The 27064-nt window shown below is 34.2% G+C and overlaps 1 protein-coding gene across 27 annotated transcripts in view; it reads right to left on the reverse strand.

Annotated features, from left to right (window-relative positions):
• Window positions 1-659: 659 nt before the first annotated feature.
• The window catches only part of LOC123552894 (dynein axonemal heavy chain 5-like), a 172653-nt gene continuing 146248 nt past the window's right edge, over window positions 660-27064 (reverse strand). For 18 of the 27 annotated variants that reach the window (XM_053541349.1, XM_053541350.1, XM_053541361.1 and 15 more), the window contains 17 exons: window positions 26658-26769; window positions 26224-26430; window positions 25414-25619; window positions 24461-24490; window positions 19146-19368; window positions 18572-18769; window positions 16280-16477; window positions 15854-15970; window positions 13900-14011; window positions 13433-13563; window positions 10009-10029; window positions 8107-8224; window positions 7200-7363; window positions 6313-6429; window positions 3645-3854; window positions 3112-3276; window positions 660-2202 (listed from right to left, as the gene is read on the reverse strand). In XM_053541349.1, the coding sequence (XP_053397324.1) occupies window positions 1876-2202; window positions 3112-3276; window positions 3645-3854; window positions 6313-6429; window positions 7200-7363; window positions 8107-8224; window positions 10009-10029; window positions 13433-13563; window positions 13900-14011; window positions 15854-15970; window positions 16280-16477; window positions 18572-18769; window positions 19146-19368; window positions 24461-24490; window positions 25414-25619; window positions 26224-26430; window positions 26658-26769 (2656 nt within the window). In that variant the 3' untranslated portion in view covers window positions 660-1875. Of the gene's footprint in view, window positions 2203-3111; window positions 3277-3644; window positions 3855-6312; window positions 6430-7199; window positions 7364-8106; window positions 8225-10008; window positions 10030-13113; window positions 13132-13432; window positions 13564-13899; window positions 14012-15853; window positions 15971-16279; window positions 16478-18571; window positions 18770-19145; window positions 19369-20971; window positions 20996-22764; window positions 22795-24460; window positions 24491-25413; window positions 25620-26223; window positions 26431-26657; window positions 26770-27064 lie in introns of all 27 variants that reach the window. The other 9 variants (XM_053541364.1, XM_053541346.1, XM_053541365.1 and 6 more) reach the window with 6 other exon arrangements.

The following is a 27064-nucleotide window of genomic DNA, read 5'->3' on the forward strand; positions in this document are numbered from 1 at the left end:
AATGATTTGCACGAGCTTCAATAGGTCACTAGGTTGTGGTGGGTCTGTCACGTCTTACAGCTAATCACCGTAACTTAGAAGTGTACTCTTGTCAAGACCTTTATTGTGTATTAATAATCTGGTCTTTAATGATTGTTTCAATAAATTATTTAACTCATTATGTTGCTTTTCCAGTAAATGTTTTGGCTTTTACAACTTTAGTTCACGGAGTAAATATTGAAAAGTGATGTATGTATTTTTTTAAACTTCTCTATCGGTGCAAGTATTTAAACAAAGTTCAAACAAAATCGAATTGTGAAACCACAGACAACGTATCCTTAGGTAAAGAAACTCTTAACAGCAGAGTAAGATTGTGTAATATTATTTTACAGGAAATAAAATAAATTAGATGTTCCATTAGAAAATATATCAGGACTAATGGAATGCAACCAAGTAAACAGACAGCAGACACCGTTGAACACAGGTAATGTTCCTTTACGTCTTTAATAGAAATATCGATCCAACTTGGGGTCAGTCTCTTCGCTGGTCCATTATGTCATATAAACCCGACAAAATGTAAACGCGAGTTAAATGTTCCCCGTATTTATCATAAGAAGTTAACTGGACTATATATATATGTTACACAAATGCATTTAATTGGTTAGAAATTAATTAAAGTCTGAAAGTGAAAACAATTTTATTTCATATACATGTATATGTTAAAACAATCATTGTATTGCATAACAGAATGATACTAAATAAGTAATTTATTTCTTTATTTGAATGCTTTAAAAATGTTCAGCAGGGAAGATTATCAGCAGTTTGTTTTCAAAGGCACAATAAGAATTCTGAAACAATTCATTAACATTTATCACCACTAATCATACAACTTCACAAAACGTAACATATAATTAAGAAATAAACAATGAAATGGTGACACATTATATCCCTTTTTAATGGACAGACTGTTACATAGCATTACTCTGTAGTTTCAAAACGAACAGAAAACATGTCTGCATTATCATTACCTCGAACCTACAAAGATAACTTTGAGGTAAGTATTTATTCCCATCGAGTTAATCGAGATAAATCTTGATAAATAAAAAAAATACTGATATGGAAATGATACAATAAGAACACAAAACAAATGTATACATGCAAAGCATAAACAATAAAGAAATAAATATTCAGTAAAACATATTAACAAACATAAATATATGGGGTAAGTGCAAAACAAGTTTTAATGTTCTGCATCCAAAACTAGAAATATAAAACATATATAAGCAGTAACATTATCACATAAGTAACAAATTCTTAACATAATATACAGTTGTATTAGAGTGAAATATCACACACATTTTAAATGGAATGAAAACAACAGGTATGGACGGAATGAAGCACTTCAGATCCTTTGGCAATCATATATAATGTATATATTATCAGTCACAATAAAATATAATGTAATCTTTCAAGATAAATTATGTCATGCCAGATATACAACAATAGAAATATGATATGTGACAAATATCACTAGTATATAGTCAATAACACATAAACATGGCAGCCACATTAATTGCAACTTACAGTATGGAACAGAACGATTTAATTATAATATCATTCAAATAAAGTTTAAACAAAGTCAAAAAGCACTGCATTCTTATATTTGTCATTCATTGTTGGTGTTTCGAAACACACACACTCCTCAACAACAGACCATCCTTTTTCATTTATATCCATTTGTATATCAGATATTCTACACCTCTTTATATCCATTTGTATATCTCAGAAATTCTACACCTCTGTGTAAAGATACATTTTACATTTCAAATCAATATCTTATATCTTGCATCTCATTATCTACTGGAGTTTAAAAGTTTATTTCATATTTTTTATCCTCTAGTATGGTCTGATTGTAGCAGAAAGGCCTCTAAGGGACCATCTAGCAGATGGTATACCCTCGCGTCGGACATCAAGCTCCATGATTGGATCACGTGTTGCTATTCTAGAGGCATACACAGGACACTGATACGTTTCTGCAGCTCTGTTACTGTCCTGTAATATTGGTTTTTCATTTGCTGGCCAACAAGTAAGGTGGACAACGGGTAGGGTAGCGTACCCACTACGGGGCGGGGCATCTTGTAGCTCCCCTGTTGTCTTCTCCCACGCACATCCCCAGATGTAAATACCATAAACAAACATTCCTTCTTGTGGTGGGTCTCTCAACTGTATAATAAAAAAAATCACATCATAGATTTATTCAAGGAATCGAGGATGTCAATTTAATGCGTTTACAACCTTGAAGGAATTGATGTGATCATGAAAATATTACAATTGGTAAGAAAGTATTTCTTTGCAAATATTTAAGAACTAAATTAAACAAGAATACTGCTAGCAAGAAGTCGCCTATAGGAAGGGGCATCTGTCATACTTTCTGCCATATGAACCATACTTTTTATACTGAAACATAAATGAAGAACTAGCATAACATCCAAATACCCTCCCATCTTCAAATCAGATGTCATGAAAAATTTTCAGGTACTTTGAAAAATTAAAGAATCTTTTGTGGCCCAGTGACAGATTGAAAGATAGGAGAAAGGATGCTCAGATAAAGGGGGAAATGTAATGACATGTATTCTCCACACTGTCTTTTACCCCTTTACCAAATCCCATGAAAAAAATCTCTTGGACTGTTTTCATAATTTTCAACTACTGCAAAAGCAACAAAAATATAATTCAATACATATTTTCTATATTGCTATCTACCTATGTCTCAAATTTCAAGAAAAAAATGCCTTGCGCTTTTGAAACATTACAAGATCACACTTCAGACATTATGTCATATTTTTGGAAAATTTATTACCATTACAGCAACATGTTTGTTTGCCATAGTAACAAATTAAAGGCACATGCATAATCTCCATCCATGCATTAAGTTACATTCATGGGGTCAAATGAAGTTTTCTACTTAACTGTAAGATTTATAAATAGAAATGTATGTCAAATTGTCTGTAATAGGATGCTGTTGGTACCTATTGCTCATATTTTCTTGAAATAACCAACCTATCCATGTAATATTATCATCATTCATCTAAAGTTAAAAAGAGTTAAAATATTTTTAAAATAACCACTTACGTGATCCTTGTCCCTAGATGTGACTTCTGTCTGGAACACAAACTGCTCGAAATTGCCAGACCTGTCACTAGAATACTGTTTAATGTAGTCTTGTTTTATCAATGCCAGCAGACCACGAGGATTAAAGAATGCACCCAACCAGTAAGCGGGCATCTTTTCTCGCCCCTGAAATGGAAAAAAAATATTGTTCTTAAATCATGATGGTAAAATTTAGCAGGAATGTATAATGAATGTAGCAATTACCAAGGTGCCATGTTTTGTACATTATATAAATTAAGACAAAAAAATGTTACAGATCTTCCTCAGAGATAATCTTCCAACAGTTTTTGTTAACCTTAGTCATTTTTTCAAATAAAACAATTCCCTATCTTTGCTTAATGCCGTTTTCCACAAAACTGGCGACCTGTTTTTCAAGGCTGATTAATTCTCTTTGATTACTTTAAGAATGTTTGTAGTGTGGTGCTAGCATGTTTGGCTTTTGCAAGCATCATAACAAATTGTTGCCATTTTATAATTCAGATTACAATGATTACCAGTATAAGAATCTTTTCAAAATGATGACATCTACTCTGCATTTCATTCAGCCAGGAACCAAGACCCCAGGTGAGTGGTGGTGCTGAGGGACCAGACATCTTGCACCAGACACGTGGAATACGGAGGTGATACAAGTCATCAGCTGCTGACAAAACTGTCTCAGATACCTGGTCTCCTAGACTCTCTGTCTCGCAGGCATTTCTTATCATCTGAAACAAAGCAATTATTTCATGACATAAATCTTTCAGAAACAACAAATTTAAACACAAAATCACATGTTCAATCTCATTTTATTTGTAAAATGTTTTCTTAGCTTAAGCAGCATGCCTATGGTATGGAGATCAAACATTTGACAAATATCTATGAGCTGAAATAATACTTTAACGAAATATGCTTGGCTCTTACATTTTACCTTAAGATTGTGAGAGACTCTACCTCCAGTTCCATTAAGCCATTTATATACTCCTTTTTTTCCAGTGCTAAATGGTAGTAATACAAAATACATCAAATTTTCTGACCCAGTGTAGGGACATATATATCATTTCTTAACCAACAAGAGGACCATGATGGTCCTGAATCGCTCACCTCTTCCCACATGATCCAGTTTTGAGTATGACGTCGTTTTTTCTATTATTTGACATAGTGACCTAGTTTTTGAGCTCATGTGACCCAGTTTTGAACTTGACCTAGATATTATAAAGATAAAAATTCTGACCAATTTTCATGAAGATCCATTGAAAAATATGGTCTCTAGAGAGGTCACAAGGTTTTTCTATTATTTGACCTACTGACCTAGTTTTTTAAGGCACGTGACCCAGTTTCAAACTTGACCTAGATATCATCAAGGTGAACATTCTGACCAATTTTCATGAAGATCCATTCAAGGGTATGGCCTCTAGAGAGGTCACAAGGTTTTTCTATTTCAAGACCTACTGACCTAGTTTTTGATCGCAGTTGACCCAGTTTCAAACTTGACCTAGATATCATCAAGATAAACATTCAGACCAACTTTCATACAGATCCCATGAAAAATATGGCCTTTAGAGAGGTCACAACATTTTTTCATTATTTGACCTACTGACCTACTTTTTGAAGGCACGTGACCCACTTTCGAACTTGACTTAGATATCATCAAGGTGAACATTCTGACCAATTTTTATGAATATCCATTCACAAGTATCGCCTCTAGAGAGGTCACAAGGTTTTTCTATTTTAGACCTACTGACCTAGTTTTTGACCGCACATAACCCTGTTTCGAATTTGACCTAGATATCATCAAGATGAACATTCAGACCAACTTTCATGAAGATCCATTGAAAAATATGGCCTTTAGAGAGGTCACAAGGTTTTTCTATTATTTGACCTACTGACCTAGTTTTTGACGGCACATGACCCACTTTCAAATTTGACCTAGATATCATCAAGATGAACATTCAGACCAACTTTCATACAGATCCCATGGAAAATATGGCCTCTAGTTAGGTCACAAGGTTTCTCTATTATTTGACCTACTGACCTAGTTTTTGATGGCACGTGACCCACTTTCGAACTTGACTTAGATATCATCAAGGTGAACATAATGACAAATTTTCATGAAGATTTCATGAAATATATGGCCTCTAGAGAGGTCACAAGGTTTTTCTATTTTTAGACCTACTGACCTAGTTTTTGACCGCACGTGACCCAGTTTCGAACTCGACCTAGATATCATCAGGATGACCATTCAGACCAACTTTCACACAGATCCCATGAAAAATATGGCCTTAAGAGAGGTCACAAGGTTTTTCTATTATTTGACCTACTGACCTAGTTTTTGATGGCACGTGACCCAGTTTCGAACTTGACCTAGATATCATCAAGGTGAACGTTCTGACCAATTTTCATGAAGATCTTTTGAAATATATGGCCTCTAGAAAGGTCACAAGGTTTTTCTATTTTTAGACCTATTGACCTAGTTTTTGATGGCACGTGACCCAGTTTCGAACTTGACCTAGATATCATCAAGGTGAACGTTCTGACCAATTTTCATGAAGATCTTGTGAAATATATGGCCTCTAGAAAGGTCACAAGGTTTTTCTATTTTTAGACCTACTGACCTAGTTTTTGACGGCACCTGACCCAGTTTCGAACTTGACCTAGAAATCATCAAGATGAACATTCAGACCAACTTTCATACAGATCCCATGAAAAATATGGCCTTTAGAGAGGTCACAAGGTTTTTCTATTATTTGACCTACTGACCTAGTTTTTGAAGGCACGTGACCCAGTTTCGAACTTGACCTAGATATCATCAAGGTGAACGTTCTGACCAACTTTCATGAAGATCTTGTGAAATATATGGCCTCTAGAGAGGTCACAAGGTTTTTCTATTTTTAGACCTACTGACCTAGTTTTTGACCGCACGTGACCCAGTTTCGAACTTGACCTAGATATCATCAAGATGAACATTCTGACCAACTTTCATAAAGATCCCATGAAAAATGTGACCTCTAGAGTGGTCACAAGCAAAAGTTTACGGACGGACGGACGCACGGACGGACGACGGACGACGGACACCGCGCGATCACAAAAGCTCACCTTGTCACTTTGTGACAGGTGAGCTAATAAAAAGGTCCACTTTTATATATATAAGATTAACATATCAAGTATTGTATGATAAAGACATACCGTGAGTGTCTGTTTAATTTCTGTGAGAAGTCTATACATAGTTTCTAGTTCTTTCATGATGTAACAATTAAATGTTGTAAATCCTCCAAGCTTCTTCACTTTTTCAACAATATAATCCTGAAATTATACAACATTATCTTCATTCCATTTCTGCATTTCGCTTGAGATCCTACAGAAATATAACAAAATGGCACAAGTCTCTATTTATGATTTCCATATAAGACAGAGCTCCATCTACATGCTAGTAACTGTTAGCAAAAGAGGGCCATGAAAGTCCTAAGTTACTCAACTGACCTATATATGTCACGACAAATTCTACCATGGAATTCGTAAAGACAAATATTCTGACAAAGTTTTAAGAAAATAGAGTAAAAGATGTTCTGCAGTGTTTTTTTTTTCCTTTTTTTTACAATTTGACAATGTGTCCTATTTTGAGGCTGCACTTGACCCATTTTCAAACCTGACCTACATTATTTTACCAAATTTCAAATAGAAAAGATAATTAATATGGCCTCTAGAATTATAATAAAATTTTTCGAAGATTTCTTCCAGTGACCTAGTTTTTGATCCCAGATGATCCAATATGAAACTAATCCAAGATTTTGTTTAGGTAAACATTCTGGAAAAAGCTAAACTTACACACTTTGTGCTAAGTAAAGCTAAAAACTTTACAAAAGACGTCAAAATAAGCTATCAAAAAGTAGAATTATATGACTGTCCAAGGACTTAGCACTTTAGTCCTTTTTCTAAGGAAACTTATGAGAGCATATCAATGTTACAACATAAAACTTATTTATACTCTGAAAATACATGTACAAACAATGGTGTCTAAGCTTTAGAACTACCAAAAGCTGGTGTTTGAACCTCAAGGTTGTAAACAAACAAACCTTATTGTAAGCTTTTGGCACTTTTTGTAGCATTGTGAAACAAATTTCCCACAATTCCACATCTTTCCTCATCTTGAAGGTGGCGAAACTTGCAGTAGCAAATACTCCCTGTCCTACCACTGACGGGTTGTTACTCTGAGCACTAATACCAGCTAGAGCTGGCCCTGAAAGTATTATATCATTCAGTTAGCAACTTTGAAAGTCCTATACTGCTAACAATATACAGTCCCACAGTAAATACCTCACTATACTGTCAAGTCATCTTAGATTGGAGTTTATTTGCCACAGTTTCATTTTACCTAATATTAAAGACAATAGTTAATTGCAACATTTACACCTGTGTGATTAAACCTACATCATTACCTCTAAAGTACAACCAACTTAAGTCAGAACTCAATCAGTTACAATGTATTTGTTTTTCCACAGATACGACACAATCAAAACCAGAAAAGAGCTTATGTCTGTTTATCACGTGTTTAATGTCCCGGGAGTGTAATTAAGCCATAAAATAAAAATGATAATACACTAGTGTAATAAAGCTTTGACGTCCACGTTGTTTATAATAAAAAAGACGTTGGTCAAATTTACTTGTTTATATAGTAAAAGAAAGTAGAATTTTTGATGTTTCAACAGAAATTGTTGAAAAAGCTAACATGTGATAAAAAAGAATATAACATTTGTGACTTTCCGCATTGAATTTATTAAACTCATTGAATAAAATTGATAAAATGCTGGGCAGAGCCTCGCACTTTATCATTTTATTCAACTTGTTGAATAAATTCAATATGAAAAGACACTCAAGTAATGTCCTTTATTTAAATACTTCTGTTTCTGAATGCTTAAAATGTCTGGTATCTACTTAGTCTGGAAGTTATCAAGCACAACTTTGTATTAAATGTTAACATACCTTCAAAAGGCGAAGGAGGTCGTGGGAAAAGTTTGTGAGACAGTGTGTCTGTAGAAGGCATACCATCAAATACACGATTCAGGCGTGTAAACACATACTGGTCATCTCCTAGCAGTGTCTAAAATGACATAATTTATGAAACATCACAAATGTACTAAGCACGCAGAAGTCAACCAATAAAATATCAGAGTTGTTGCCCTTTACACTTAATTCAATTTGTTGCTTTTTATCTATCAGGATTAAAATTTTCATAAAAATTTAGTATTAGTACAAATATTACAATATCTAAAATGCAGACAGTAAATATCCGCACTAATAGAAATCTTTCCATGTGTACGAAAGTAGTGTGTTCGAACTTGTGTTCTAATTATAAAGTAAAGGGGAGGCTGCAGTAAGGGGTGTTCAAGCAAGTGTTTTGGCAACTGTGAAAGCAAGTGTACAGAATAACAACTCTGGGTGTCTTTGCAAACGTGTTTACAAATATATGATGGAATCACACTTTTCAAAAAAAAAAATAGGACTGACAGAATTAAGCAATAGAAACAAAATGTGTTACTGAAAACAATTAACATCATCCAAAATGTACACTCTCAAAGCTTTTTCTTAGTTTTATTTCAAATCATTAAGCTTAATTCTCATGCAACAAAAACATATTGTTGAAAAAGAATTAATATTTAAAACATCAATTAATAATTATCATTTGAGTAAGTTTAGTTCATGCAATGTTAAACAAGCTTATGCAATTTAAACATTAAAGGGTAACAGAAACAGTCTGCTTAACTTGCACAACAGGAAGCAAAAACACATTAGTAGTTTCAACAATTAGGGTGTCAATTTGTTAGAACTATTTAATCAAATGTAAACATAATGGTCAGTTTCTTATAATGTGATACCATTATTTCAGCCGCACCATGAAAAAACCAACTTAGCGCATTTGCGACCAGCATGGATCCAGACCAGCTTGCGCATACACGCAGTCTGGTCAGGATCCATACTGTTCGCTTTCAAACCCTATTGCAATTAGAAGAACTGTTAGCGAACAGTATGGATCCTGACCAGACTGCGCGGATGTGAAGGCTGGTCTGGATCCATGCTGGTTGCAAATGCACTATGTTGGTTTTCTCATGGTGTGGCTCATTTTATATTTTCATTTACTTAAAACCTTATGAAGTTCTCAGCATGATGATGTGCACAAACAATGAAATAAGAAGACGATAATACTAGCACATTCAGAATTACTGGTAAAAGGAGCACTCTTCAATACAAGACATGAAAATAATTTTATTAATGAGCCAGAAATATGTACTCTAGAAACAGGTGCCCCACAAAATATGACTTAACTATCATGGTATATTGAAAATAAAAATATATCCATTCGAAACAGGAGCCCCTCCCCCTAAAAATATGACTTCCCTATAACTGTATACTGAAAATAAAAATATATCAATGGAAACAGGTGCCCCCCCCCCCCCCTCCTAAAAATATTATTTCACTATCACCATATACTGAAAATAACAAAAATGTATCCATTGGAAACAGGTGCCCCACCCCCCTTCAAAATATTATCTCTCTACCACTGTATACTGCAAATAGCAATATTCCATAACAGAAAATTAATGCTTAATTCAAAGTTTCTGTGTCCAATTTTTGTAAAGTTTATAAAGCATATTCTAGTTACCACTCCTGAATGTGCTGGTGATTGTTAATTTGTTTTTGTAGTTGTTTTTATTTTAGTTATATAGACATGAAATACAATTATGTCCTGAAAGAAACACAAGCTTTAGAATAAAATATTTCTTTATATGATTGTAACCCACAACCAAAAGAACAAGTAATACTACAAAGATGTTTTTGTTATAACCCTATACTACACTATTTTACACAAACGACGTGATGTCATACCATAGCAGATATTTCATGGTTCTAGTAAAAATCCAGTATGTTTTCATTATTTTCAATAAATATCAAATTATATCTGTTTATCATAGTATTACATACACTGATATATAAAAACAAACATGCAGGCTTCAAGCAACTTTAATTGTGCAGTTTGATTTGTTCAAAATGTGTCAAATATTTTTTAAACAACTTATAATTCTAATTTAATTTCCCAACAATATTTCATTTAAGGAGGTAGGTTACCTTTATATTTGTATGTGCGCATGTCCAACCGGAAGCTAACGTGACGATTTACGACGACGTTTACGACAAACTAAATGTGTTTGTATATTCATTCTTCTGAAAACAAATCATAGACCTGTCTTCGATCTGACGCTTTATGGTTTAATAATGCAGAAATAATGAATAAATTGCCGCAGAAACGCTTCAAAACAATATTGCCTTAAAATGACGTCATTGACGTCATGACGTTACGTGTCAGTTACCGCGCAAAATGAATAGCTTTTATCTTGAAAGTACGTAATTCTGTGCATTTTCTTTATTCAAACTATTTTCAAATAACCATTATTTGCTGAAATATTTTTTATTAGTCTTTTGCTCTAATTATAATAATCAATATTTTGCTTCTTTTGTGTAGTTATATTGAAATGTTATGCGGAATGTAAGAAAATGGATGATGGTAACCAATGTTATTTGGAATATAGTTGGGTGAGAGGTTACTTGTTACGGTCATTTTCAAATAAAAAATCTAGCAGGCCGATTTGTAATACCTATTTTTCAGGTTCCGTTGATAATTTGTTACTTATATACTAAAACTAAGATCTAAAATTGTTCAAATTTCAGTAGAAAATTGTGGTTTCTTGAATTGAATTGATGTTACCATGGAAACGAAGCCCGTGACCTATGTATCTAAATGTAAATTTCAAAAGCGTTGACACTAGTCTATTTAAGAAACACAGCATCGGCTTTTTATTTTCATTTCACCAATATCCATGAGAATAATAGTAGCATGTTGAACGATTTTTCCATGAAAAATGCCAGACGAGGGGTACTGCTGTAAGTATTCTAAGCTTAGAAATTTGTTTGAATAAATGCAGATAACACGAAAATATAACTTACGTTAGAAATAATATGTTTTAAAGCTACATCAACTAGAAAGATAATCTAATTCAATATTATTTGATAAGAAATTACGACAAAGGGCAAGACATAAGCCATTTTAAACATCTCTGTTGCCATGGTTACTTTAAACATTAAGAAAAATAGGGTACCATGTATAGTGCTTGGTATTTTGCTAATAATATTACCCAAATATTCCATGTTGGTCATTAACAAAATGGCACTGAATCCGTTGAAAACCCCTATTTTTATACATAATTGTTTAAAAATGAAAGAAAATGCGTTACCATGGAAACACGAGTCCCGCGACATATATATTTTAAGCTTATATTAGAAAGCTAACGTGCATACTAGTAAAATTATAGATTATGCTGACTTCTACGGATATAAATGAAACTAAAATACACTGAAAAGTGTTAAATATCCGTATTTTCCTTCTTCTTTCAATATGAAATACATTTGGAGGGTCATGTTCTTCAAACCTGGATAAAAATTGAACTTGAAGGGACAGAGACAAACGAATCTGAGATTTTAGCAGTTAAAACTTCATATTACACGAAATACAAAACGATGCTGCGGTTCAACTAATTTGATTTTACCCTTATAACAAGGTAACCTACCTCCTTAATATTTGAATGTGGTCAAGAAACAGTCAACCTGTATTAAGCAGCCCAGAAGGCAGCTGCATAATCATGATAATGTGGATGCCCTTTAAGGCAAATGGCTACTTAAGACAAGTTGAACTTAAGTTAACATAGAACAAAAAATAAGTTTAGGAAGTCAGCTGACTGGCTGCTTAAGGCAAGTGGCTGTTTAATAGAGGTGACTGCCAGGGCAGGTTCAACTGTACTTTATTCCTGGATTCCCTACAATTACTGACTTATCCTTCACAAACAAATGACATTTCTAAAGAGGAAACAGAGATGAATAAGTCAGACATATTGTCTTGCAATATCATCATTGAGAACATCTACCGTCACCTAGAGATTAAACTCACCACTGCTTTAAAAAATTTAGTCAACCAGGCTGGCTCAGATGCCTTATCATCAAGTTTGATATTTTCTAACAGGACCAAAATATGATATAGAGGATATTTTTTTCTTTCTGTGTAAGATCACAATATATTACACTGAGTTAATATTATCTGCAATAGTTCCAAGAGTGGCACAGGCACGAGTGAAATTGTAAATTAAGGTGTACACAAGTGAAATATATTTTGATCGTACGCTGAAACAAACATTTTTTTTATTATTTTACTTATTTTCAATGTTTTTAATCAACTTATATCCGCTTCCCAATGTCATGATGTCACAATATCTATGTAGAAAAACTTTCTAATAGTTCTATGATATTTCCAGATTTATAAGATTTTATTACAATGGAACGTTTATCTTTATCATCCTGTAAGTATTTATATACATCTATATCTTTACTGAAGTATATTTAGCAAGGAATTTTCAATTATTCATAATTCATAAAAAAAATATTCTTTTGCAAATAAGAGTAGTTCCGTACTAGTGAAAATTAAAAATGATTTTTGTACTATTTGAAACAGTGAAAATATTAATTTATTTCACTGAAAAGCAGAAGATGTATAATTTACTACCCTCTTCACTTGAACTCTGTGTAAATACAAGTTACTACAAAGTTTAACTCTATATATAAAAGAAGGATATTACATGTACTAAGTTTCTTTCTGCCACTAGAAACAAACTACTTCTGTTATCTATATTACCAATGTAACCAAGCTCACCTTGTGTACAGTTGGACACACTGTATTTACAGCGCATACTTAATACTAATGTTATTTTATAACTTGAAGCCTTCCAAAAATAACAGAACGAACATGCTTTTTTTTTTTTCAACGTTAGTGGGTATGCAGGTGTGAGCTCAGAGGTTATATATTTCTGTAAACAGCAGTGGGGGTAGGGAAGACAAGGGATATAACATAAGGGTATGCTGTCTTTTTTCTCTCAATTCTTTACTTACATAATTAACCATTGAAAGCTGTAAAGTTATCATAATTTAAAATAAACATCCAAATTAGTTAAGAATCTACCAAATCGTAGTGATAAAATTATAATTAACAAACAAAACTGGTGACAGCTGGCAAAGCCAAATTAAATAGTGACATTTTGAGAGGTGATAAAAAACTTATGGTTCAGATTCTGTCAACGACCTTCCTTTATAAACAGCAAGAGGAAAACTACTGTCAGAATTTACTTTTTCTATTTACTAATGAAATTAAAGTACTAAATTTCTGAAAAACACTGCAACGAATATATACAGGAAGGCATTTTTTCCCTACCTCAACATTAGGATGTATATGGCATGCCTCAGGAACATCCAAGAAGTGGTAATTGATCCCTTCTAAGGCCTGGATAAGGGAGTTCAGACGTATGTTTGGATTAAAGAAGGCAGAAGGGTGACGGTACTTCACTGTAAATACAAACAATTTCTTTCAAAGCAAAACTGTTTAATATTCTATTTGTTACTGTCTATAAACATTTTACTTAAGGATTTGCCGAAATTGAAATTCATAGATGAAAAATCCATTTTGCAAGTTGCTGATTTCTGTACTTAAAGCAAATTTAAGAACTTCCCTACACTATTTTTCATGGCAGAAAAATCTCAAAACAGATCTATTAATGTCCATATCTAATTTTAGTTTCATCATATTTCATAGCAAGATGTGATATTTAAAAGTATTTCTCAATAAAACTAATCCATTACAAATTCAATCTTACAAATATTTTTCAAAAATGTATAACTTACATCTGGCAACTTCAAAATCTTTCTTCACTGCTGTAGGAGACACCCAGTAGTCTACCATAGCACTCAGGCTCTGCTGATCATTGACATCTGTCGAGTAACTTCCATATATGACCTAGGATGAAAATTAAAACAAATATCTATTCTATTCACATCTGTGGAAACACTGCCCTATATAACCTATGGCAAAAATGGAAACGATACAGATTCAATGAACATACTACACCATTTAATATGTTAGCACATTTATTGTTAGCTAACAGCAGTTTATTCATCTCATTACTTGGTGATTAGTTTCTTAAGCAGCTGATCACTACAGATCAATGGAAGCTAATGGTCTAATCAGAAGTCCAAATATAACTAGAGCTATCACTAAAGGTGATGAATGTACCCCCCGCATGCACTGACACAGTACATTGCAATTTGACGCACACAAGATTGCATAATTGTGGACTGTATGATATAGACTGTATGTTACGTATAACAAAAAACAAAGTCCATACATGCAGAATATTATCTAAAGAATGTAACATGCACCATGCACAACTGGGTTGGTACTGATCACTTGTGTGAATTTCATTAAATTGTGTGTAAGGGTTTGGTAGATTAGGCATGCACAAGATTGCATATGCAGACTGTATGTAATAGTATGTTAACAAGAAACAAAGTCCCATAACTCTGCAATTTTGTCGCTGAAAAACCTAACACACCCATGCACAACTATGTTTTTACTGATCACTTGGTGAAGTTTCATTAAATTGTGTCAAGGGGATGAGGAGAGATGGTGCGCCAAGATTGTGTCTATGTATATAGTATAGTAACAAAAAACAAAGTCCCATAACTATGCAGTATATTTATCTAAAAGAATGTAACATGCACCATGCACAACTACTGTTGGTACTGATCACTTGTGTGAAGTTTCATTAAATTGTGTCAAGGGGATGAGGAGAGATGGTGCGCACAAGATTGTGTCTATGTATATAGTATAGTAACAAAAAAACAAAGTCCCATAACTATGCAAATTTTTTTTCTAAAAGAACCTAACATGCCCCATGCACAACTACTGTTGGTACTGATCACTTGTGTGAAGTTTCATTAAATTGTGTCAAGGGGATGAGGAGAGATGGTGCGCACAAGATTGTGTCTATGTATATAGTATAGTAACAAAAAAACAAAGTCCCATAACTCTGCAAAAAAATTTTCTAAAAGAACCTAACATGCCCCATGCACAACTACTGTTGGTACTGATCACTTGTGTGAAGTTTCATTAAATTCTGTCAAGGGGATAAGGAGAGATGGTGCGCACAAGATTGCGTCTACGGACAGACGGCCAGACGGACAGACAGACAGACAGACAGACAACCTGAAACCAGTATACCCCCCCTTACAACTTTGTTGTCGGGGGGTACAAAAATAGTCCTAATGTTTCCTTCCTTCCTTGTATCCTTTCTTAATAAGTATCATTTTTGAATACATTCAAACATGCCTATAAAGACCACCCTTTGAAGAGCCAAAATGTGGTCTTTATTGGCAGATGGACTTTTTTCACAGGTTAGAATACACTGTAAATGTTAAAATGGGAAACAAAACGTATGTTTTTTAGGGTCCGGTGGTCTCCGTTCAGAGGTGGTCTTAACACAGGTTTGACTATATGTCAAAATAATGTTATTAAGTGAGTGGATTGATTTTATACAAAATAAAGAACTGCCTTATCAAGTAGTGATCCCTCTATAAGGCAGAAATGAAATACCCTGCCATTAGAACGAAGCTCACAAAATCTGAAATAACAATCCTTCCTCATACCACTTTGACTGATCTAAAAAGCATTTCAAGGAATAGGTGTCGAAAGAGCAAACATGAACATTCAGATGTGTTGATGTGAACCATACAGTATCTGAAATATGGTGTTACATGTAAATCACTATATAAAGTATTACAACCTTTTAGAAAAACTTACCTCAGATAACATGTATCTTATCCCTGTCCAAGATGTAATCCTTGGTTGCTGGGTACCGTCTGGTGCTGTGTACATAATCTGGTCCTTAAATTCACTTGTTATAAAATTCAAAGATTCCTGAAAAGAGAATCTCAAAAAGATTAAGACTTCTGTTAAATATTAAGACAATAATTTTAAGGATATGTTTGATTTCTTACATTTGGGTGAATCTGTAATACATCTGCTGTAGTTTTATTTTTTCTGTCTTGAACTTTTTGACTCAAGAAAACTAAAACAGGTGTAAATACTAAATGGTCAAAATTGTACTGAACCAATTCCAACAACACAGGACTGCTGATACACAAACATTACTAAAATACCCACTTTAAAGAAATCTACATATTAATAGTGTTTTGTGTAATGTGATATATGTACTCTGTAATTTACCTGAATTTCGAAGTTTCCAATATGATGGAAATCTACTGGACTGTTCCAACCTCCAAAGCCAAACCTTGTTCTAAGTTGTATGGCAGCGTGTAAGTAACACAGATTGTGTAACATCAGTGGCCACTCAGCACGTGTTGACTGCTTCAGGATGTCTGGCTCAAAGTTACTGAACGACCTCACAATACTGTCTTTCATAACCTGTGAAACAGCAACAACATAACAAAATGAATTTAAAAAGTTCAAACAAGAGCTGTCACTATTGGTGACAAATGCCCCCAAAGTGGCCCAAGAATGCCACAGCTGTATGTGCAAAACAAGAGCTGTCTCCATAGGATGACACATGCCCCCGATGGCACTTTAAATGAATAGTTATGGCCAATGTTAGAGTTTAGGACCTTTGACCTACGGAGCTGGGTCTTGCGCACAACACGTCGTCTTACTGTGTCACACATTCATGCGTAGTTATTTTAAAATCCATCCATCGATGACAAAGATATGGACCGGACACGCCCATCAATGCACTATCCTTTAATGTCTAAGTGTGACCTTGACCTTTGAGCTACGGACCTGGGTCTTGCGCACGGCACGTCGTCTTACTGTGGTACACATTCATGCCAAGTTATTTGAAAATCCATCCATCGATGACAAAGATATGGACCGGACACGCCCATCAATGCACTATCCTTTAATGTCTAAGTGTGACCTTGACCTTTGAGCTACGGACCTGGGCGACACGTCGTCTTACTGTGGTACACATTCATGCCAAGTTATTTGAAAATCCATCCATCGATGACAAAGATATGGACTGGACACGAAAAATGCGGACAGACCGACAGACTGACAGACGGTTCAAAAACTATATGCCTCCCTTCGGGGGCATAAAAATCACATGTCATGCTGTGACCTTGACCTAAGAGGCCTTAGTCAAGAGCATGAAACATCTTCTCAATATGGTTAACATTTGTGTCAAATCATTTTCAAATCCCTTGATAAATGGGGGAGTTATGAACCAGACAAGAAACACCTTTGACTTCTACGTATGACCTTGACCTTGGAGCTAGGGCCTTGCGAATGACAACTTATCTCATTATAAGGAACATTTATGCCAAGTTTCAAAATCCCTTATCAATGGCAGAATTATGGACCGGACAAGAAACAGACCATGTTAACTTTTGACCTCTAAGTGTGACCTTGACCTAAGAGCTAGGGGTCTGGGTCTTGCTCATGACATGTCATCTCATTATGAGGAACATTTATGCCAAGTAATTTCAAAATCCCTTGATGAATGGCAGAGTTATGGACAGGACACAAAACATAACCTGTTAACCTTTGACTTCTAAGTGTGACCTTGACCTTGGAGCTAGGGGTCTGGGTCTTGCACACAACATGTCATCTTATTATTGTAAATATTTATGCCAAGTTATTTCAAAATCCCTTCATGGATGGCAGAGTTATGGACCAGACACGAAACAGACCATGTTAACATTTGACCTCTAAGTGCGACCTTGACCTTGGAGCCAGAGGTCTGGGTCTTGCGCATGACACGTCGTCTCATTATGGTGAACATTTATGCCAAGTTATTTCAAAATCCCTTTATGAATGGAAGAGTTACAGCGGGGACAAGAATTTACATTCACAGACTTACGGACGGACGGACAGTGCGATTTTAATATGCCCACCTTCGGGAGGCATAAAAAATCAATGAGTTTTGCAACCTGAAAAAATACAAAACTACACAAGGACCAGAGTGTTTTTCTTGGCTTTTGTCAGCATGCAAATTACACTTTATGAAAACAGCAACAATGCCTTTTACAATATGAAAGTCATAATTAGGACATGCAATATAAATTACCAGACTGTGGTTAATGAACATTATTTTCTGAATTTCATTGATGCCTTTTCAATTACCTTCTAAGTTCATCTAAATGTTTTGACACCATTTCATTCTATTTCACACTAACTAAGAACAAGCAATATACCTTTTACAATAGAACTCAATTGACTAAATATATTCAACGAGTTGAACGACCCATTCACATGCCGTATTTTATTTCCAATTGGATTTTTATTGCAAATCTTTTATCTGAACCAATCAACACTTGTTAATGCAAGCTTATACTCAACCTTGCTGAGAAGTGCCTAAGGAGTAAGCTATTGACATCGACAGTTGTATCTAATAACCAAGCTTTTAAAGCTTGCTTTGAAGTTACATCTAGGAAGGTTGAGACACCATCAATAGCCGTTGAACTATGCTACTAATAGGAATTACTTAGTCAGACTGAAACTACCAACCTTTGGAGAATCTAGGATAGTCCTGACAGAGTTTTGTATAAGCCTGATAGGAAGGACCTCTGGGATGGCTTGGCACGAGATCCACACCCGGAACTGAGGGTCTGGTGGGGTGGAGGCAGATATTTCCTCCAGTATACTCTCCAGCGACAGCAGTAATTGAGGTGCATTCTGGGCATTGTGCAACAAAACCCACATTCCCTGTAATAGATAAATAGTATTTACATACTTTTGCGAAACAAATTCCAAGCCAACTTAAATACATGTAAATATAAGCAATATTTGTCTTCCTCTTCTCTTACGAAATATTTGGTGAACTAAATTCTCAAATATTTATTTTCTGAATATAACATGGTTAGGCATTTTTATTTAGGAGTGTTGTGTTTACTAAAAAAAAATAACTTAATTATTGACCGATATTAAACAATCTATTGTATAGACATATTTCATTCTTGCCTTGTACTTCCATTTTATATTAGATATGTGTTATGAATTAAGAGATCTGGTTCTGTCAAGCCTTTTTGAACTTGAACGCACTCAGTGTTACTTAAGTTACCATAATCTGACAAACACCTACCTCTGCCATGCCTTTTTGTATATACTTTCTAGCAGTACGCTCTGTATTTGGATTATTGTCTGTTATTGACACTTGTAGGGTTTTATTTTGTTTCTTGTAAGAAAAGTCATTGAACATTTTCACTGCAACTTCAGCTTCTCTTGTATACATTAGCATTATGGGAACCATAGGAGAGCTCTGACGTAACAAGGCTGGTAAATCAATTCCTACATCGCCATAATACCTGAAAATAAATATTTTCTATCAGAATTCCATACAAGTTTTGTTATCAAACAATCATTAAAAGATCATTGAAATTATAATTTAATTAACAGCGAGCAAAAGGTATGTAATAACATTCAAAATAGTAAATAAAAACAAAAATAAAAAATTCCAAACATGACATTTTACTTCACCATATTATATTTATTAAAGACTATATTTAGAGCATGCTGTTTATCCATGCATGTTTGGGGAATCTAAAATCAGCAACAGCTTGAAGGCAATATTCTAGATCTAAGAGAATGTCAAGATAACAAGGTAATAAAAGTACTTAGTATAATTTATGCCTTTGAAAGTACTTTATAAATTTCATGACTATAAAAGTATTTCATTAATTACTAGACAAAAATGTTCTACACAGTCATATTTCATTATTTTGAAAGCACTTCATACATTTTATTATTTTGAAAAAGATTTCTTTATTCTGAAAGTACTTCACCTGTTTCATATGAATGGAAGTACTTTATAAATTAAGACTATTATGACTACAAAAATGCTTCATTAATTTCATGGCCAAAAGAAAGTACTTCATTAATTACTAGACAAAAAAGTACTTCCTATATTTTATGACTGTAAAAGTACTTCACAAATATCAAGGCTAATATTATTAAAGTACTTCATAAATTTCCACACGAAAAATATTTCATGCATTTTATGACTATAAAAGTACCTCATCAATTTATATCAAATTTGAAACATGTATATATAACAATATATCTATTTTAATTAACTGAATGTCTAATGCATTACAAGCTTCCTTCAAGCTCTGCTTTAAAAGTAAAGAAAGGAGAGAAATGTAACATGCATGGGCAGAAAATTTGCCAAAATTGAGAAGAATCATTTAAGTACACGCATTATGCAGCATGCACAGAAAACACTATGAAGGAAGAGAGATGCCTAGGAAATTCTATCTCAGTCTACAGATAAACTAGACTGAACTGAGTATTGCTTACATGCAGCTAAAATGACGTCTACAGACAAACTGGACCGAGCCTAGTCCCAGTATTGTCTACATTGTCTACATGCAACTAAATTTGACATTCCTGGGTCCAGTCTATAGGCTAAATATTGTTTACATGCAACTCAGAATTGACAATTCTTGGACCCAGACTACAATTTAACTGAACTGAATTGACTATTGTTTACATGCAACTTAGAGATGACAAAATTATACTGAACTGCATGCCTGGGTTTTAGCTTCATAAACAATATTTAAAAAGAAGTTGTAAGCTGACATTAACAATAAAACTAACTGAACAAATGTTATAAAGCCACAGACTTCTTTTTTGGAAAAATTTTGAATTTTTATTTGCTATCATAATCATTATCACACAAAACAAATTTAAAATATGAAACTGTTTTGACAAAAAGTGGTATGTGCCACATCTAAGAGCAATTGAACCATGGTGTACATATTTACTTTGTCAATACCCCAACCTGTCTAGAAGCCAAACTGCACATAGTTCACAGCACACATTTCAATTCGTGAATCAAGCATTTAAACAATAGAACATTTCTATTTGAAATATTTATTCTGCACACTGTAAAATACCATAATATCTTACCAAGACGGTAGCAACTCAGACATACTTGGGAAATACATAACAAAAAATTTATCACTAGAACATATACAAACAAGAATACATTGCAAGACATTACAAAATGCTCAACTCAGATGAGAACATGAGGTCCTCTTGGTTTTTTAAGTAAACGTCAGCAGTACCATCAATATTTTTCTATTAAACTTATCTACCATTTATATTCTTTCCTGTGTGATTTTCATCAAAGTATGACATATGAATTAATGGTTGTATTTTATTTTGGGAATAAGTACGCTTAAACTAAAACGAAACAACATCCTCAATATTTTCTTTAGAAATTAAAACAGTACCACCATCATTGTCTTTAATAACTGGAACAATACCATCAACATTGTCTGTAGTAATTGCAACAGTACAATCAACATTTTTTTCAGTAATTGCAACAGTACCCTCAATATTTTTTTTGTAATTGCAACAGAGTGATGAATATTTTCTTTCATGAAGATTAACACTTATCTGCCTTTTCCCAATGCAATTTCCCTTTTATATATTCTCCTAGCAGAACATATGTATGGCTATATATAAGTTCTGAATCAAGTGTAATTCAACTTAAATAAAATACTTCTATAACTGCACATGTGATAAGGCAGTCTTTTAGTTTGTTTAATTTCAGCATACTTATTAAATCTCACAAAAATGAACTATGCCCATAAGCACCCTAGCAGTTATTAGGGATTTCACTTGGAGCTATTTTCATGTTGGCAGTCAGGTGATGAGAAGAGTGAATATTAAAATCAAGCCAGATATCCAGTCAAATTCACTGATACATATTACCAGTGACCCTCAATTTCTGCACTGAACTGAATTTTACGAACTAGAGTAAACTGTCCTCTTATCGACACCTTAAGCGCCAACGGACATAGTGGATGATAGGGTAATGTATTTTGCAGTTGAAATTATTCTTTAAACTTGATGTGCAATTTCATTACATTTGCACATTTACCAATGGGAACTATTTTAACAAATCTAGTTAACTTCTTTGAAATTTCCAATCTGTCTTAGTATCTACACTGATTCCAAGTGAAAATCCTCCCAAGTGTGTTTAAAAGCTGGCAAAAATGTACATGAAAATTTACATAATACAGCTCTACCTAGCCTACAGAAAAAGATATCATTAAGTGCACCATGAGAAAACCAACATATTGCATTTGCGACCAACATGGATCAAGACAAGCCTGCGCATCCGCGCAGTCTGGTCAGGATCCATGCTGTTCGCTAACTGTTTCTCTAATTGCAATAGGCTTTGAAAGTGACCAGTATGGATCCTGACCGGACTGTAATGCAAATGCACCATGTTGGTTTTCTCATGGTGCGGCTCAATTTTAATTAACTGCAATGAAACTACAATATTATCCCTTTTATCAGAATTTATCAAAGCTTGTAAAAATATAAACAAATGATATAATCTCATAAATCTATTAAGAAATAGAAAACTATGTAGGTATATAACATGCTATCTCTCTTGATAATGTTGGGAATGAACAGTAACATTTCAATATTAACATTATCTTTTATGATATAACTACCCTTAAAACAAGAACACCAATTAACACAAGATGCATGCAATTTTTTTCTCAACATTTTAATATTCAAACTTCTGAGTAATGTTAAATGAAAGATGGTTAAAGAAATAATTATCTGAACTAACAAAAGAGATGATATAGCCAAAAGACTGAAAAAAAAAAGAAATATGTTTTAAGGTTAGTTTTCTGTATGAAATGTTACTGATGTATGTATGAACTATATATTTTTATTACCCATTTCTCATTGCATATTTCAATCTTTTACTGCAAAAATAGCATCACTTTGTAAAGGTGTATATTTTAAAACTTATATTCTTTGGGCCCCTTCAACTTTCCCAAAAACGTATCCTCAACTTTTTATACCATTTATTCTTAAAGACAAGAATATAAGTGATATCTAAACTACTATGTTATTAGTTATGGTGAATTTTAAATCTTAGTGTATGTATTTTTAAAGTGAAATGGTCTTAAAATATGAGCAAAACTCTACATTGTATTTTATTTTCCATACCTGGTTTTGGGGCTGAACAATGCAATCTGTAGACCAGTTCCTCATTGGTCAATGTCAGGATTAATCCTTATCATGCTGGACTCGATAAAATCTGGCTTTGCGACCAGTGTAGATCATGATCAGCCTGCACATCCCTGCAGTCTGATCATGATCTGCACTGTTCACCATTCAGTCAGTATCTTTTAGGTAAGCACCCCTTTTAACAGTAAACGGTACTGTCCAAATTGAAGGATGGACACGTTCATTATAGAAAGTTAGCAGGGTAAAGGATTAATGTCAGAATCAGCCAGTCAGAAGCTGGAGAATTTAAACCTGTGATCCGGAGTGTTTAGATTATTGTAATTCCCTCATTATACAAATACAATCAAATAAGGTCTATTAAAAATCCTTGTGAGATGATTAATATATCCAAATCACCCTATTCACTCATAAAGGTTTTTTTTTTTTTTTCTTTTTTTTTTTAAAAAAGGTCTTTAAATTACATTTACTCAAACAAATGCCCTTAATGTTAGATACTGTGAAATACTGGACTCCGGTGCTATTATGCTATGAACTAATTTCACTGACATATGTATTTGAGAAAAGCGCATGTCTCCCACAACTGCCTAATCATCTGAATAGTAGTATATGAAACAACCATGCACCAAGACCTCAACTGCCTTATCGGACTTTCAGTGCTTTGATTATCAAAAACAAGTTTCAAGGGCCATAATTCCGAAGTGCCTGGGCCGATCTGTCTAGTTATCTAACTTGGCCAAGGACTTATTGGCATTTTGTTCAAGTTTGGTGAAGATCGGATGAGAAATGTTCGACTTAAAGAGTGCAGACAAGATTTGTGACAGACAGACTGACACACAGACAGGAGTAAATCAATACGTCTCCCACACCACTGTGTGGTGGGAGACATAACTAGGGAGATTTTCATAAGAAATCAAGGAAATTTAGGAATAGGCTCATATTATTACATTCAATAAATGTTACGGCATATTCATTGCACATGAAAGCCCACAGAGCATGACAAAATATGCTAATAAATGACAAAGAAAGTGCTCACAAATGACCCTAACCAGTTTTAATAGTGCAGCAACAACATAAATGAGCCGCACCATGAGAAAACCAACATACTGCATTTGCGACCAGCATGGATCCAGACCAGCCTGCGCATCCACACAGTCTGGTCAAGATCCATGCAGTTCGCTAACAGTTTCTCTAATTGCAATAGGAACAAAGCGAACAGCATGGATCCTGACCAAACTGCGCGGTTTGGCAGGCTGGTCTGGATCCATGCTGGTCGCAAATGCAGTATGTTGGTTTTCTCATGGTGAAGCTCATATCTACAATTAGTCAGCAGCAGACGACACTCTGTACCCCACCCACTACATGAATACATGATATACAAGATTGCTGCCCATCACTTACCCCTTTCTACCAGCAGGTGCTGGCAAACTACTATAATATATTACCAACAAAAATGTTATCATTCATTCAAAACAAAAAAAAACATATCTTAAAATACAAACAATAAACAGTAAGGTTTGTGTTAAAATTATACACATATCATTATTATGTCATTATTGGGAATGCAGTGAGTTCAAACTAAAGCTGATGAAGTGCATTACAAGGATTCTCAATTGAAACAAATCTAGACTGCAAAAGGTTCTTTTGTAAAATTGGTATACATGTAAATAAAACTATATTAACTTCTGTTTGGAAGTGGGTGTAAATAAAATAATATTCTGTTCAACCATTTGACTGTTCACTGGCATGGAATTTTCTATATACTAAAATAAACAGAACAGAACTGAGAAACAAAATTATCTTAATTTCTTTTTAGATTTATTGTAAAAGATCCTCTGTGTATAAAATCCTGATTAAAAAAAATGATAAAATATGACTGCACCTTTGAAATTACATACCAGTGTTCAATCAGTGTCTAATTAACTATAAAGCATCAAGTAGTTTAATCTGTCCCTTAGACCTCAAGGTTATAAAACTGTGTTTGTAGACCAGTCTAAGTAATGCAACTCTGTCATTGGTCAATTTCAAAAGTATGCTCATAAACAACCAATCAGTTGCTGAAGTTAACCCTCATCATGCTGGACACGATTGATTCTGCTTTTGCGACCAGTGTAGATCATGATCAGCCTGCACATCCATGCAGTCTGATCAAAATCTGCACTGTTCGCCATTCAATCAGTATATTTTGGTAAGCACCCCTTTTAACAGTTAATGGTACTGTCCAAATTGAAAGATGGACAAGTTCATTATAGAAATTTAGCAGGGTAAGGGTTAAGACTGATTTCCAGTTTTATAACCTCGGACCCAGGTACTCAATCAAATGAAATTTTAAAGTCCCTATGAAGATGACTTACTTTTTGCCGAGAACAACATTTATAAACACAGTAGAAGCCTGCATGATTTTATCACTGCGGACTGCTCGAACTACACACAGTCGCTGCATAGGTTTATACACCTCGTCCATCTTGTCTGGCAAAGGTGTGGTTTCAGGACTGTCCGTTTCACATAGGTTACGCCACTGGGTCTCACGCCCATCTTTTGGCATACGGTCAAACATTTCCTATAAAATTATGCATATGATCATTTGATAAAAACCTTTAAGCTGTACTCTATAAACCTTTTACCTTAAAGAAAACTGTGTAATTATAAGTGTTATAACTATTTCTCAATACTGATTCTGTTTTTGTTGGGTTTAACATTATGCTGACACAAGAGTAGGTCATATGGCTATTTTTCAGCTTTTCAAAGCGGAAGAAGACCTCAAGTGCCCCTTTGGACACTGTTTAAAGCATAGACAGGCATCTTTCAAAAGAATAGCAGAACCAACGTCTTCCACAAACAAAACAAACAGCTTCCTCACATGAAAGGAAGTGAGGTTTAACACCCACAGTGGTGAGGGACAAATTCAATGTCAGCAACCTTCACTCCTCAGCCAAAGAGGCCCTTAATCTGTATCTGGCATTTTCATGAATAGTTTGTTAACCTAAGATCCTAACTGTAAGCTGGTAGAAGCATTAACTTAACTTCTGACTCTGATTTAGCTTACAAAACCATTAAATATCATTCTTGTAGAAATTTACCAATTACTTATAACTTGTATTGTGAGGGCAACATCTAAAATGATTGTTATGTTACACTCAAATTAACTGAAATGCATGTTTTACCTGAAACCATTCAAAATGTGTTGCCAGGACTTGTAGATTGTGGAACTGGTCATCAGTCATCCAATCAAAAGGCTTCTTTGTCTGGGCTATCTTATTCTCCTGTGACTGCTGTATGTGTCCAAGGGAGAGCATCACCACTGAACTGTAGTCAGGGGAGATAAGGAATTCCCGCTCACCTGGACCAAGACGATCTAGGGAGTCTTCAACCTGGAGGTAACAAATGAAATAATGTAATTTTGTTTGATCCTAATCCTCATTCATTTTCCTTGCTTTATAGCCAAATATTGCAAATTTCTCCATATGAAGAATTCAGTATGTAATATGATCAACCCAATTTTTTAAAATGAAAAGAAATCCAGTTTTCCAAGGTCATACACAACTGATCTACAAATAAGATTAATTTAAGACATTTCCGAGTAATTTACAAGTCTTACCTCAATTGCAAGCAGAAGAGCAAAGATAAATCTGTCTCTCTCAAACAACCCTCTAGCAGTATAGTAGTAGGCACTGCTAGTTACTTTCTCTAGGACTGCTTTAATTGCAGATCTGAAACATAAAGCAGACATTCTCTATAAAACTACAAATTTTTAAAGCTAATTTTTTACTAAAATGTCAGAATTATTAGCAATTTCTTGTTCATAAATCTGGTAGAAAATAATATAATATAATAATATAACTTAAGCCACAAGATTAGGTTAATACTGATGATCTTTTGATCAGTGAAAAAACTGTATCAAACTAGAAAATGCTTTTGTAAAAAAGCGCATGTCTCCCCAAATGCAAAGTCCTATAGGCAAGAAGTCAATAGGGGTCAGGAGCGAAAGTCAAAGAGACACTGATG

This window comes from Mercenaria mercenaria, chromosome 4 (genome assembly GCF_021730395.1).
Source record: "Mercenaria mercenaria strain notata chromosome 4, MADL_Memer_1, whole genome shotgun sequence".
NCBI classification, from domain to species: domain Eukaryota; kingdom Metazoa; phylum Mollusca; class Bivalvia; order Venerida; family Veneridae; genus Mercenaria; species Mercenaria mercenaria.